The sequence below is a fragment of the Rhamphochromis sp. 'chilingali' genome (assembly GCF_963969265.1).
Source record: "Rhamphochromis sp. 'chilingali' genome assembly, chromosome: 19".
Classification (NCBI taxonomy): domain Eukaryota; kingdom Metazoa; phylum Chordata; class Actinopteri; order Cichliformes; family Cichlidae; genus Rhamphochromis; species Rhamphochromis sp. 'chilingali'.
The window spans coordinates 26,553,796-26,570,101 of NC_137946.1; the positions used below are offsets into that span (position 1 = coordinate 26,553,796).

The 16,306-nt window shown below is 39.1% G+C and overlaps 1 protein-coding gene across 5 annotated transcripts in view; it reads right to left on the reverse strand.

Annotated features, from left to right (window-relative positions):
- The window catches only part of ncam1a (neural cell adhesion molecule 1a), a 273,207-nt gene that overhangs the window by 10,079 nt on the left and 246,822 nt on the right, over nucleotides 1-16,306 (reverse strand). For 3 of the 5 annotated variants that reach the window (XM_080866378.1, XM_080866377.1, XM_080866379.1), the window contains 3 exons: nucleotides 6,717-6,924; nucleotides 3,608-3,724; nucleotides 2,188-2,643 (listed from right to left, as the gene is read on the reverse strand). In XM_080866378.1, coding sequence (XP_080722504.1) covers nucleotides 2,188-2,643; nucleotides 3,608-3,724; nucleotides 6,717-6,924 — 781 coding nt within the window. The remainder of the gene's footprint in view (nucleotides 1-2,187; nucleotides 2,644-3,607; nucleotides 3,725-6,716; nucleotides 6,925-16,306) is intronic. The other 2 variants (XM_080866380.1, XM_080866381.1) reach the window with 1 other exon arrangement.

The window sequence follows — 16,306 nt, forward strand, 5'->3', positions numbered from 1 at the left end:
CCATACTCAGACTGTCAGAAAAATCAGGAGAATCTGCAAACTCGTAGGGCCAAAACTCCAAATAATAACCTGTCATACCGCCACTGAAACGACAGCTTCTACAAGAATTGAGACAGAAAACAGAAGTGTCTGCGAGAAATTTGAGGGACTGACAGTTTTCTTTTGGCCTTCACCATCTATTATCTTATCACAATGAAGAGGACAGAGCACAGTAAAGCTGCTGCTTGGTGAATTTTTTAATTTACTTCAGCGATTTCAACTGAAAATTCTTCTGCCGAGTTCACTACACGAAGATTTCTTATGGCGCAGCAGGACTTGAACCCCAGCTATGGCAAACTAAGCACCATTAAGTGTATCACTTACAGTCTATTAATTGCACCTAGCTTAGGTTGTAGTCTCTGGCATTCACCTACTGCTGCTTGTTTTAAGAGGTCAATTAAAAACTACTTACAAAGACTGACATGTGATATATGATTTTAACACCGTAGGGATGAATTTAAAGCTTTTGATCATATTTTTCTGTTGCTTATGATAAAACAAGCACTCAGGGCTAGATTTAGAGTCCCGATATTTGCACAAAACTAAGGAAACAATTAAATCCTGTTTTAAACTGAGTCTAGCACTCGTAAGTTGGTACTTGTAAGTCTTTTTCACTCAAACTTGCATTTTGCTGTTTCACAAATGGCTTTAGAGCAAAGAAAACCTTTTAATTTAAAAATATAAACTTTTTAAAGCAATTTTAAATACTGTGATTTTACAGATTTTGCAATATGTTTACATCATCAGCTAATTTAATTTAAGTTGTAATCTTCTGTACATCAAAAAGAATTAGATGTAAGTTCCAGCCTTGATCTTGTTTGATTCCATTTCACCCATGTTGAGTGCACTGCTTCTCAGCTTTTACGAAGAAGCCAAAAACCAGAACACTAAGGAGTGGGAAACTCATGTGCATGCAGCTTAAAGCAGGAAAGACGTGTGCCTACAATGTTCAAGTAAATTTAACCATCTAACCCATTTACCATCGTCCAGCTATGAATGTTTCAAATACCTGCAGTCGGCACCAATAAAAATAAAAGCCCGGTTTAATGAACTGATTAAAATGACTGAATATATTTTTTGTATATTAGGACAGTGGGTGTTGCTAGATGCCCCAGAAGGTGAACAAAATGCATCATTCTCCTACAATCTGCCCATGATGATGAGGAATATGAGATGGCTTAGATGTATGGTAGGAGAAAATCTGTCTCTACTACGTGAATAAACAAACAGGTGGAGGAAGGTGGTGGATCTTGATTGATGACAGGCATGCTGGTAGCATGCTACACTGGTAGCATCCCAGTAGATCATTATCCTTGCTACCATTAAAGGAAAATTCCACTCTTGCATACTCCTAAAATTCATAATATTCTTGAATAATGTGCAATATAGTGTTAAAAACAATGGGTACATGTTTTAAAAAAGACTTAGGTTTACTACTCATGCAATGTTTGAAAATGTTTACAGCCAAAGCAGTTTTCTTTCTTTAAATTGGATAATTATTTTAACAGTTTTTGTCTTGAAATCTAGGTGTGCTGCAACTGTTGCTGCTGGAAATGTTTTTAACCTCAGCTGATACCAGACAACAGCCCAGAATATTTTTAGGGAATAAAAAGACCCATCAAAACCTCCAGTAGGGGAGAACTACTTAAAAGCACTGAGTCATTTAGATTTACCTTTTTTTAAAAAAAATAAATAAATGTGGGATCTTTCACAATATAATAAAGAAAAAAAAAGAAGTTTTTAATCTCAGAAACATGATGGTTTGAGGCTTTGAGAATAATGTTTTTAAGATAAACACAAGTACAGTCATTTCCACTATGACTGCTATTTGGCTCCGTGCTTTGGCCTCTAACAGTTTATATTTATGACTGTGAATTGTCATTAAATAAATAGCAATGGAAAGACTTTAGGAAAATATCGAGACCAGGAAATAAATTTAAACTAATTAACAAGTTTTAAGGAATCAAATCTTGATCTAAAGCTGCCTGCTATTTTCTGCCACATGCCTGATGAGTGCAAAACTGCTTGGGGAAGTCTGATAATACATAAGTGGAATTTTTCCTTTGAAATGGAAGACTTATGAGCTAAAGGGATGCTATCAGGCTCAAAGAGATACTTGGAAAAATACAGATATGGAGGTGCTCATACTCATTTTGGGCTGGTGTGGTCGAGTCTGTGCACGGGGCATTAGGAACATCCTTGGTCGGGCCGTCTACTTGTGAGTCCTTATTCTGGGTGCTGTCAGGGGCTTTGACTGAGTCCCGCGGACTCTGTGGCCCATCAGCATTAGCAGAGGGTGGGCTGACTAGCTCTGATACAAGGGGTGTTGGGTCGGAAGATGCGGCAACTTTAGGGGTGTCGCTCAGGTCAACCAGAGGTCCAACATCAGGTTGGGGGTTAGATTTATGCGTATTGGCTATAGGGCTGTTTTTAGGGTGAGACTTGGCATGGGCCACTTGGGTTGGGCTGGAGGTGTTGGTTGTTAGTGTGGTTCTCTCACTAGCAGGACTGCTTTGTGCCGTGCTAAAGCTCTCAGTAACTGAGTTAGCAGCTGTGGAGGACAGCAGATTTACCACCATCGGCGTGGTGTCTGCAGCAGCAGGCCTGTTTTGTGGGGAGAAGTGGGAAAAACAAGGTAGGAGAGGGAAAGATAGGGAGTTGGCACAGGGGAGGAAGCAGAGGGCAGAAAAGTGAGGGAATCAAGGACAACAAGGAAAATAAAAGAGGTAAAAGGAGAGTGCACGTCGGGGGATAAACAAAGCAGATTAGGTTTCTATTGTGCTGCAGTAAAATAAAAAAGAGACTACACAATCAAAATGTTAGCAACAAAATATTTGTAAGGGGAAAACATAAAACAATCCAACAATAAACTATAAAGGGAATGGAGGGAGTTTCAGGATTAAGATGCTCGGATGTCTTTCACAAGCAGTTTTCCCAGCAGAAGGCGGTGTTTGTTCATGCTTTGAATGTGTCTGAATGATTTATGCACCTTGGCAAACTCACTCAGAAGGAGATTCGACAGCGCTCGGCTTTGAAATGAGACGACTGAAGTTTCAACGACAATGTACTGTGATAATTGTTAAGTTGGTTGTTGCGCTTGTTGCTTCTTGTTGCAAAAATAACATTTGAATGGTTTGAAATTGTGCCAAAAAAAGGAAGTCAAGCAAATGTATTACTTTCAATATAAAATGGCAAAATCTGGAAAGTCTTAGTTAAGAGATGACCCAAAAATGCAGCGCCCTACAGCCTGCATCATGGTTCTGTGGCCGTGCATATAGACCAGCACTTGCAGAATCATTTCTATTGAGTGTTCACCGTAGGCAGTTAAGTGTGATGCGTCATACATGGTCATACATACTGTATAGACAGCGGGACATTTTAGCCTTGCATAAAAATGCTTACAGTGTAAATTACCAGCACTGCTCTGTGGTATGTATAACAGTCCTTACAAGAGAACTGGGTCAATATTTGAATGAAAGCTGGGCCGGACCAACATTATATTTGTAAAATGTTTCTGCTCAGAGCAAACCAATGATTTGCTTAATCTCTCTGTACTCTTGACACTCACTCAGGTTCTGTCAATGGCGTGGTCTCGTTGGGCTCAGTGGCACCTCCTCCTTCTTGGTTTGGAGTGTTTTCTTCCTCTGTTCTCACTTCAACAATAGGCTCCTTACACTCATCTTTGCTGTTATCCAAAGGAAATATTGTTACCAGGGTAATGAATTAAGTGCACTTAACTAGGTGTGTTATTTTTCAATCCTACAAAGAGAAAAATCTGGCAGTAACAATGTCAAATGAACAGGTTAATTTTAGTCAACTAAAACATACAAAAACCCGTCAAACGCACTCACCCTATCATCCTCTTTGATCATCTTCCACCTGCACTGACCTGTAAGCTCTGACTGGTGGTTTTCCCTGAGGCCTTGTGTTATCATCACACTGCTCTCTGATTGTGCTGAGCTGTGTGCATTGCTGGGACTGACCTGTTTAAACGCAGGGTGCTAAATAACGCTATAACTCTCACGATGCACTTTCACTAAATTTGTTTTGTGCGAGCTGTCAGAGCTGAAATATTTATTTGTTGCATTCGGAGCTGGCGAGATGTTTGATCAAACACAGGCGAACATGCAGTAACTGCATTTCAGCGCCATTAAATATTTACAGTTGGTGCTGAATAATTGAGGGAATTTCCCTAAGAATAAAATATAAAGATTTGCCTGCTTTCACTTTAGCTCAGCACCTTGGGAATTTGCTCTTTTGTCTCAAACTCGTGGGCAAAGACTTAAAAACATGTTTTTAGTGTGTACTTACATACATCTACCCAGGAATCAATGGAGTCTAATAAGCCCTCATACAGGGAGTGCAGAATTATTAGGCAAATGAGTATTTTGTCCACATCATCTTCTTCATGCATGTTGTCTTACTCCAAGCTGTATAGGCTCGAAAGCCTACTACCAATTAAGCATATTAGGTGATGTGCATCTCTGTAATGAGAAGGGGTGTGGTCTAATGACATCAACACCCTATATCAGGTGTGCATAATTATTAGGCAACGTCCTTTCCTTTGGCAAAATGGGTCAAAAGAAGGACTTGACAGGCTCAGAAAAGTAAAAAATAGTGAGATATCTTGCAGAGGGATGCAGCGGTCTCAAAATTGCAAAGCTTCTGAAGCGTGATCATCGAACAATCAAGCGTTTCATTCAAAATAGTCAACAGGGTCGCAAGAAGCGTGTGGAAAAACCAAGGCACAAAATAACTGCCCATGAACGTCAAGCGTGCAGCTGCCAAGATGCCACTTGCCACCAGTTTGGCCATATTTCAGAGCTGCAACATCACTGGAGCGCCCAAAAGCACAAGGTGTGCAATACTCAGAGACATGGCCAAGGTAAGAAAGGCTGAAAGACGACCACCACTGAACAAGACACACAAGCTGAAACGTCAAGACTGGGCCAAGAAATATCTCAAGACTGGTTTTTCTAAGGTTTTATGGACTGATGAAATGAGAGTGAGTCTTGATGGGCCAGATGGATGGGCCCGTGGCTGGATTGGTAAAGGGCAGAGAGCTCCAGTCCGACTCAGACGCCAGCAAGGTGGAGGTGGAGTACTGGTTTGGGCTGGTATCATCAAAGATGAGCTTGTGGGGACTTTTCGGGTTGAGGATGGAGTCAAGCTCAACTCCCAGTCCTACTGCCAGTTTCTGGAAGACACCTTCTTCAAGCAGTGGTACAGAAAGAAGTCTGCATCCTTCAAGAAAAACATGATTTTCATGCAGGACAATGCTCCATCACACGCGTCCAAGTACTCCACAGCATGGCTGGCAAGAAAGGGTATAAAAGAAGAAAAACTAATGACATGGCCCCCTTGTTCACCTGATCTGAACCCCATTGAGAACCTGTGGTCCATCATCAAATGTGAGATTTACAAGGAGTACACCTCTCTGAACAGTGTCTGGGAGGCTGTGGTTGCTGCTGCACGCAATGTTGATGGTGAACAGATCAAAACACTGACAGAATCCATGGATGGCAGGCTTTTGAGTGTCCTTGCAAAGAAAGGTGGCTATATTGGTCGCTGATTTGTTTTGTTTTTGAATGTCAGAAATGTATATTTGTGAATGTGGAGATGTTATATTGGTTTCACTTCCAGAAACATTCAGCTTTGATATTAATGAGTTTTTTGGGTTCATTGAGAACATGGTTGTTGTTCAATAATAAAATTATTCCTCAAAAATACAACTTGCCTAATAATTCTGCACTCCCTGTACTAACAGCTCTTTTAATAACCTGGTCGCAAAATAAAACTATTATTTCAGATTTGTATAAGTTAAAAAAAGAAATTTGGCTGACTTAAACAAGTAGTTTCAGTCTGCTTAGTTAGATTAAACCAATGTCTTTTCATCGTAGTACATCAGATACTGTTGTTCTGTCAGATACTGCTGGCCTCACAGAAATACACATTAGTGGTGCTTTAGGATGGGTGTTCAGTGCACTGGTTAACAATCCAGCTGTTAAAGAGTGATAAAATCTACAAGTTTCTCAGCTCTGAGACATGTCCTGCTTTGTTTTGCCTTGTTATCACTCCATTACTGGTTTCTTTTGTAACTGACATTTTATTGTGCGTTCACCCGCTGATTCCATTTCAGTTTAATACTTGCTGGGTAAGGTTTAGGACCCAAAACTACTAAAACAGAGTTATTCTGCTCCTTAATAAAATGAATCCTTCACCCTGAAAAAACAATAGTCGAGGGTTTTTTTTTTTTAACAGGCATCCACGTGTGATTGGAACAGAGACTTTTCTTATCTTTGCTGTAACCAGGTGGACTTGGCACTGAAGCCAGTGGTTACCTTGTGAAGAGAAAATGCCAGCAATGCCGACCAAAGTAAAGTGAGCTGAATAAGCACATCTTTACTGGCTTTATTCTAAAGTTATATAAATAATAAGCATTGATTTGTATTTATGGTTCAAAAGATAACTTTAAGCCCTTTAAGTATTTATTCTGTTTTTTTAGCTCTGCCTTCTTCTCAGTCAGCTCCTGAGAAATATGTTGATATTTGCTGCAAGTCCAACAGCTACACTCTAACTTAGGTTCTCTGATGATGGGTATTTTTGAAAATGTGCTAATTCTCTGTAGGCACACCACAAATAATCTGTGTTCCAGTCAAAAGATGACGCTTGCTTACGTGAATGCCGCCTTGCCCTCCTCGATGTCCTTGCTCTTTGCGCCTGGGCCAGCTTTCCCACAGAAGTTAACAGCAATGCACATGAGGAGCCCGCACTTGTTGAGGAAATAGCAGGTGACATCCACGCCCACCAGCAGCAGGAAAAAGACAACAATAAGGATGCCTACGATGGCCCCGGTGCCCATGCCTGAGCCACCACCCATGGCGTCTGAAGGGACAAAGACAGGTAGAGGGGATATACAAGCAAAACAGGCAGAAGAGGAGAAGAGGGTTCAAATATAGAGAAGAGGGGATGGGAAGGAAGTTAGAAAGAGAGAGGGAGAGAGAGATGATGAGGAATGCAATCAGGCTTTTAATACAGTGCTTCAGGTTTCAGTCAAAACCTCAGATGTGTGTCGCTCTTTTCAGAGGAAAGCTGAAATGGTGCAAGAGGGACCAACATAATTTCTAACAACTTTATATCTGTTCTTGACATCCCCGGTGGCCGAAACACTATGTTCAATTTCATACAGAATCACAGAAATTGCAAAGACAAAAACAAATCAAAACAAATGCAAACAAACAAAACTATCGGTAGCCTTTCGAGGGCTTCTAGGCATATTCTTGTTCTTGTCACTAGGCGTTTCATAATAGGCTTGTAACACATTTATAGACATTTGTGGACTGACTATTAATATTTGTGCCTGAGGTGTCAATATGGCACCATTAAATATAAATATAAATGCAATACACTACATTGCATACATATTTTACAATAAGAAAAAATGCCTCGAAAACTGCATGAGGAGCAAATAAATTGCAATGACAGTCTACTAGGATATATTACAACACAGGAAAACAATGTTGTAGCAGAATATTCTATGTGTACTCATAGTTTTAGCAATTCACTTTTTTTTTTAAACACCCGCCCAATCATTTTACCAGTTTCAATCAAACTTTCTTTGGAAATGTGAAGGTTATGAAGGGTTACCTGAGCAGCATGTGTGAGCAGCCAACACATTTCTAATTCAGCTCTGAAGGCAGAGTACAAATACAAGTCATTTTCTCCTACAGATTATTTGAATAAACAAACGCACATGCAGATTATAGAGAGAATGGTATAAAGATGGATTTTGGAGGTCAAGGCCAGCTTAGACAGCTACATTTACTACCTTTTTTATCATTGTGTGCAACCTGCTGCAAAAAGCACGGAGCATGCATTGTCTTAGTGACCTCAGTCTGTGAATTAGCGCATCACACCTTTTATTAATGCTTAATTAATAATTAACAAATTGATTGACATTTTATGTAAATTGCAATTGTTTCAGAGATTCAACTTAGAGCCACAGAATTCATGCCAGTGCAACTTCACTGCACACTATGACTTACTGGATTTCAACGTTCTTCTGGAAGAAACAATAGATCTGATTGATAACAGCAACAGAATAATGGAGAAACTGTATAATTGTTAAGAAAAGAATAAACTGTAATGCTTTGGATAAATAAAAGAATAAAGAATAAAAGGGATTCACTACTCCACTGAAAAAATGTGGATAAGTTAAACTAACAGAAAAAAACAGAAAAGACAAAATAATAATTAAAAAAAAAAACACATATTTCCTTGACTGAGGTAATCACAGTAAGCAGGATTCGTGGTAACCAGGTATAACAAGATTTCTTGTAATAGTCAGTGGACACTTAAAGACATAAAGACAGGCCTCCCTCAACTCGCATTTGGCTTCTTACTGAGACTGTGAGAAACAAAAAGCAATCTCTGCTTGTTCATCCAATGAACTTAATGTTGTTCAACGGAAACACAACATTCAGGTGTATCCGAACTCAGACCTATTTCTACTTTATCATCAGAAAGGTGTGGTATTTATCATTTTTGCAGCCCACTTCTAGTCTTATGGGTCAGTCACACATTGGAGTGAGCTGTAAGGGAGCTTGGTGTTGCAAAACACTTGTAGTTGCCTGGTGATTCTGAGACAGGTCACCTGGTAACGTGTCTCCAAACAATCTTGGTCTGGCCTGGAGTGGCTGCAGTCACTCTCAGACAGACAAGGAAAAATTTGCAAATAACCGCAGTCTAATTTATAAATGCAGACAGATTACAAACATGTTGTACTTAATCTGAGTCAGTTTGCTCCAGTGAATGAACCTCGTCTCCCATGTGTCTGTTAGCAGTAGGAGACTCGACTCAGCTGGTTGTATTCTGGTTCTATTCCTAAAGCAAGGCTGCGAGCACCTACACAGCTACATCACTATTTGTTCAGACGTTTCTGAACTTGTGTTTCAAATCTCTATCGTCTTAGCTTGACTTTGAATCTAAGTAGTTCGTTTGAAATTATGTTAAATTAAATTTCTGTTCACGCAGATCATTTTTGCTGACTTGTTAAAAATATAATTACTGTGTTATGACAGCTTGCATGTAATTGCCAACTTGTCCCCACTGACAAACCTGATAACAGACTCACTCCATCTTATTGCCATTTTAAAGTTGTCACGATGCACTAAAGCTACTGTGAAGATGACAGCTGACTGTGAGCGGTCGCAGACCCCGTCCTCCGTCCTTGAAGCAACGATTTCAAAGGCAACAAAATCACAAATTCCTTGCACACAGTCTCCAGCCACGGTTTTCCCCAGGGTGACTGTAGCCTTACTGACCACTACAAGTAACATTCACCCATTCACACCGAAGTTTAGTGAAAGCCTCACAACCATACCTGAGGCAAATTTCAAATGAACAACCTCTGGACTGGAGAACCTGGAAAAAAATCTGATAACATCAGAACATCCTGTATTGGCTCCATGTATTAACACAATGTTTCCCAATCAAGGCTTACATTTAATATGAAGATGATTTAAAATCAAAGCTGAAAAGATGTTTGTTTGTGTTCAGCGTGTAAAGTCAGAATTATAGTTCCAACCCTGTTATGTTTGTTATTATGGTGTCTACCGTGCCAGTAGGCAATCAAATTGGAAGACCTTCAGTTAAATTAAAGCCTCTCTTACATGTATCAATTTGGCTCTGCTTCAGGCAGTAAAGACTGCTGTAATGGCTCGCCAGGGTCTGATAAGGATCAAGGGCTCATCAAAGTGTCTGAGGAGAATGTGAGCGCTGTGCAATTTGAGGACCATCTTTATGTTAACTGTTTATACCCTCAGCCTTGGATATGGGAAAAAGGGAAAGGATCAGCCAGTGACAAATATGTTCTGCAGTCGTGATTCACTGGAACTACGGAACGAACCCCTATTTATAATGGCCTCTGCACAGCCTGCAGCGTATTCTAAAAGCTTAAAGTATAAATAAATGACAGCAGCGTTACCACTGTAAGGAAGCACTGTGAGCTGCGCTTTCAGTTTTCTGCCCATTTTGTGGTTTCACACATTCCCTACTCTTTAGATAAAAGGCCAAATATAGATAATGTACTGCCACATCAGTATACACTAGTTACTCCAGCAAAACAGACTTTGATCTGAAGTAACCACAACGAACGTGACGATTTAGTGTCACTTCCATTAAATCCATGTGCACTGGCGTCTAAAACTGTCATTTTGTACAGCTGAGTAATCACATGGGTGGGGGATATATATATATATATATATATATATATATATATATATATATATAAATATATATAATAAAAAGCCAATGTCTTTTTCAAATGGAGCAAAGCAGTAACTGCCACACTGAAGTATCATACTTAAATGTGTGTGACAGGTAAAGAGCGAGCAGAACTGTTAACACGCTCTTTACAAAAATTCACTGGATCTTAAACCACATATAAGTCATTTGGGGTAACCAATTTACTCGTATGCAACCCTGCAACGAATAACTGCCATGCTAATCTTTGACTGTTAACATACAGCTTTACTTTATGAGATGTCATAGTATGACATCACACTTTCTGCCAGTGATTTAAATTGCCTACAGAGTGATGAACGCTCATAACGAAGATGAAACCTCATTGGGCCAGTTTATGCCACTAATATGTCAAATGTAAGTATTTTATAAAAGCACCGTGTAAATGTGCCATTAAAAGGAGACTGAAACACATAAATTAGACCAAATGAAAGCTCCAATTCTCTTGGCCTTTGAAGTAGAAACAATTGTTGACACACATAACACTCTTTAAATGCTGACGGGAGCACACCCCATGGACAGCTATGCTGCAGACTTTGCAGGAAAAAAACATTTTATGCCTCTTAAAGATGTTATGTTTGTGCTTACTGCACTCTGATGCATTCACAAGTGAAAGCACTGCCCTGGGCCAACTGAGACGTTTAATTCAAATCCACTATCTTCCTCTTTCTGGCTGGCCCGGTATGTAAACCTTCAATTTCTTTGATGGTTGTGATGAAAATAGCAAGAACATGCCAGAGTTCTGCGTACTTATAGGTGACTACAGTGGTGCAGAAAACACTTGTTTTTTTCTCTGCCCATTGCTTCATTTGCATTTTAACAGGCACAATAAATCATGTGCCATGTATTCAGTGCTGAGGGGGGGTTTCTTACCGAGTGCTCTCACTGAGGGAGAAAGCACAAATCTACCTGTCAGGGTGGACTACACAAACATTTCTCTTTACGGGCTTGTCGGGTACAGTACTGAGACAGGTTTCCAGACGACTGCTGATAAACAGACCGCATGTGATAAAATATTTCACTACACACATTTCTGAGAAATCAATAAGACTGCCAGATATGTGCAGTTGTACTCTGATGAAACACCTTTATATCAGGAGTTAGATTTGAGTCCAACCGTGCAACTCTGCCTGTGGGTTGCAGTGTCTTTAAAAACTTGTGCTGTAAAACACGCAGAAATGCAATAAAAAAAAATCTTCCAGCACTTGCTTTACATTTGATGGATTGGTTCAGCCATAAGTAAAACAGCCAAATCTAAATAAAAAAATATTAATTTTAGAGTAGAAATACAGTTTAAGACATTTTAACAACATTTATTTCACCAGAGGGCCCACATAATAGTCTCAGAACAGTTTGTGTTTGAGATTCAGTGGAATGCTGAACATTGCAGTGATTAAAATAACCATATGCATGCAACAGACTGTAGAAAAGCAAACACAGAGTCCCCCTCATCTGTAAAGGAAGAAGCCCAGTTGAGGACAAATTTGTTTATACTGTAGACGGGGAATACAGACTGTCTGACTGAGGTGTAAAAATGTGTAAGCTGTCACCGTTTTTCAACCAGCACTACAACTGTATGTAACAACTGTCATTACAATTGTTCATACAACACCATCACAGAATCCCCATGACTCTTATTTTCTTCTTTTCCTTTCCTTCGTTGGGTCTATTTTTCCACCTATGACACATTTCTGGATACTGCATTGACCTTATTTGGCTTTAAAAAAGTTTCTTCAGTAATTCCCATGTCTGCGTCCTCCATCAAAGCTCTGCCACAGTGTGGCACTGCACCACCATTAAAAATAAAATCGGCTTCAGAATCAGTTTTCTTTTGGGGCACAAGGAGGCAGGGTGACGCTCAACCGGCGACCGACTCTCTCTCTGACTGATTTAAGATCCTTGGAAACTCTTCATGCAGAGAGCGGTGTGTGGCTAGATGGGATTTCAGCCCTTTTTAAATTAAGATGCTATGAAAACAAGTGCTACAAACTGATGTGCATGCTGGCTTGAAAGTTAGGAACTCTGGACTCATTTCCATAGAGTAAAGCTTATAGAGGAAAGAGGGGAATCATTCATTTAAAAAAATGCATCTATTTTAACACAATAGATATTTTGACACAGCGATGATTTCGATGACGCTTCTGTGGATTGTTTTAAGCTCCAACATTTGATTTGAAGTTTCTGCCATTAATCACACCAAGCTAACCAGCTGAAGAAACGTTTCAGGCTATACAAAAAAGGAAAAATCCAATAGAAAGAGAGATGGCAGCTTTCCCTTTAATCTGTATGCAGTGGGCGACCTGAACCATTTGCTTCAGGGAAGAGAAATATTCTGTTTATATGCAACACAAGTAAGTTTGATGCAGACATTTAGATGGAGATCCTGATTAGCAAAAATGAAAATCACTCAGCACTGATCAGCACTATCATTACTCGGTAGGCACTGATGAACAACTGGGGGGACAAAGTGACAAAGAACACCTCAAGGGTGTCGTAAGCTCTTATTTTCCTTGTGACAGAACTTATTTGAGATTAAACCGCAGTGCCAGGGATAATAAATGGAGGGAATACAAATCTTATTTTAGACCCCAACTCATAAAAAAGCGGGGGTGCCACGTTACCAAAGTGAAAACTGCTCAGAGAAAAAAAAGTCAATAACATTTGAAACTAACCTTGTTAACTTTTATTTTTTCTTTGCTAATAATTCTTCTGCTCTTCCTCACAACTAATTCTCCTTCATTCCTGTTCAGAGAAATGGGGTGTTACAGATATTGATGTTATTCAGGTTTGATGATACTGCCTATTCTAAGGCTCAGGCAGAGAGCTTATGGGGATAGATTCACCTTAGCGTCCCATCAAAAGGCCATCAAAGATCATACGTTCAGTGGAAAAGCCTGTGACATTTGATTACTTGGAACTCAAGTGCTCTTTTCTGCACTTTTTCTATGATTTCTTATGAGTTTTAGTTAGGTACGTGTTGTGCTGGATGTTAAAGCACTCACTAGCCACAAGAGCACGCTTGATGGGAAGATAAATTTTTTCGTATTTCTAGTATTACTGAAACGTGCACTTACATTTACTTACATTTACTTAGGGGCAGGGATAGCTCAGTAGGTAAAGTGGTCGCCCCATGATCGGAAGGTCGGCGGTTCGAATCCACTTAACGGCTACCCTGAGGTACCCCTGAGCAAGGTACCGTCCCTACACACTGCTCCCCGGGCGCCTGCTTAGTGGGCTGCCCACTGCTTCACTGAGTGAATGGGTCAAATGCAGAGAAAAACAAGTAATTTCCCCATGGGGATCAATAAAGTATCCATTATTATTATTATTATTATTATTACACAGTGCGTGTATATCCGTGTGAATCTGACTTTTAATACAGACATAATCAACTCCAATCCATCAGGACCATATGGCTCAAATTACCAGCAGCAGCACAAGTCTTAGTACCGCTTAGCTGGAATTTGTGATAAATCAGAGAAAAGTGGTTTTAAAACACACGCTAGCTGTATTCATTACAGCAAACTGACTTTCTGTATGTCTGGCCTCTATGATGGAAAATGCTCATCAAGACAGAATAAAAACAATGACCATTCACATATGTGTGATTACTGAAAATGTATCAATGCTTTATTAATTCTCTCACACTAAAATGCTGTTGATCATGGCTGCAGGTGATTTTAATCTCTTAAGTTATGCATTGCAATCTGTCATCTCTCATGACTCTGCAAACTTTAATGAGTTGTACAGCAGAGTGACGAACAAATGTTGGAACAAATGGAAACTATATAGAGGACTTTAAGTAACCCAAACTCTGACAGCCTTTTTTAAAAATCTTTAGCTTCTCATTGCCACTGTTAAAGACGGACATTTAAATTGGCCTAAGGTTATTCCCTTGTTAAGTCTCAAGTAATTAGCAATTTCTTAGCCAAATGCTCCGTTAGTTAATAAGAGCTAATAAGCACTGAGGCATTACTGAGAGTTAAAACATTTAAACTCCAGTAGAGTTGCTAGTGTGGCCGTTCTCCATGGTGTTACAATCAGACCAGGCCTCCATGAAAAACAATAACAACAACAAAAAAAAAAACTAAACATACAGGAGCGTGGAAACAGAAGCTAGCAATAAGCTAGCTAGCCATTAGACATGCTATTATGAAGTACCATATTTCAAGTGAAGTATTTAAAAAAAAAAATACTGCTACAGAATACATAACCTCCACCCTTGCGAAACATAACCACAGTGTTGTCAGATCACAAAACACAAGTAAGAATCCTTCTGTAACTGCGGATTTTCATATCTTTGATAGCTTAAACTAGGTTGCCTGGCTACCAGGTCAACAAAAATTAAAGGTGGTCCGGAAAGACTTACAAACAATGTTGTCGGCCATTTAATAAGGAAATCAAATTTCGGTGTTTTTTGTTGTGTAAACACTGGATACATTATTTTGTTGCTTAGATCGTAGCAGCTAACAACAGCCAAAAGAATCTACTCGGCGCCATCAGGGTTGCATATTGGTTTCATTCTAATGTTTAGCTAATGTTTGCATATTAATATCCATATTTTTGTGCTGTTTTACACTGCTGCAAGGCCTCTATACAATATACAGTTTACCATTTGTTCCTTTTTTATGCAAAATGCATACTTTATCTTCTTCACTTAGGCTACAGCCAAGCCCCTGACCTCAAAACATCTGGGTTCAACAGTCATGTTTGATGTAAAGCAACACTGAATGCAGAATACAGACATTTTGTTAAAGCTCCAGAGAAAAAAAGGGCAAAAATCAGCTTAACAATCAGCTTCCCAGAAGAGTCAGACAAAGATATCTTAGTATGTTTAGTCGCCAAAGCCTCAAAGTCATTACTTTCATGAAAGAAAAAGAAACAATTTATTTCAACCCTACAATGGTTACATGGAAATACACTGATAAGCACTTACAAAAATGTCTCAGGAATAGAGAAGAAAATAATTCCACATTTTTTAATTAAACAAAATTTTTTAGTGTTTAACAGCTGTTTCTTTATGGGTTTTTTTTTTCTTTTTTTAGACATTTCACTGCTTTCAGGTAAAAAGAGAGCATGAATCCTCCAAATAACAGCTGATTTCTCGAATATCAGTTTGAAAAGAGTATGTACACTTCTTCACAAAACATTAGTTTTTCTGCACATCCTTCTGTTCTCTCCTGACAAGGCGGTTACATAACAATGTATTTGAAAATGAGCATAATATAATGTTGAAAATTAAGAATGAGTCTGGGAAAAATGAGTTCTCTGACCATAACCGATATTAAATTTCTCTGCAAATGTTATCTTCCCCTCAATTTGTACAGCAGGACATTTCAAGCTTGTATAAAAGAAGAAGAAGAAAAAAAAAACAGCCAGAATTTAGGCACAGCATTTGTACTCATCTCCTGGTTAACACATTCATAATGCTTGACTGGGGAGCTTTGAAGCAGCTGCATAGCACATTCATGAATACTGGATCATGCCTTGTGTCAGCTTTCATGCAGTGTTCATGCTTTTATGTCATTTGTGACATAACAGTGGAATGGATGTGTTTGTTTAATAGGCAGTAAAGTCCAAAATAAAAGTCTCTTTACAATTTCCGTGTCTGATTAAACCACTGCAGACACAAAATTAAACAGTGTAATTATTCTATTTATCACCCCCTCTTCAGATCACATTAAGGCATTATGAATGTGTTACTAATCAAATCAAAAACAAAGCTACAATACTTTGTCTACATTGTATCCTGAAAGAGCACCCGACGTCCAACTTGCAACATTGACAAAACCCTAAAAATCTCTCTCCTTCGGAATCTATTCGTACACAAGATGACATTACAGTGAAAACAGACAAAAAAAATATTAACAGAATCTAAAAACCAGAAAACTGAAATTGATGCAAGTACTGAGCACCCTGTAATAACGTCATGAAACCAATGTCTTGACTCTTCAACTTTTTTTTT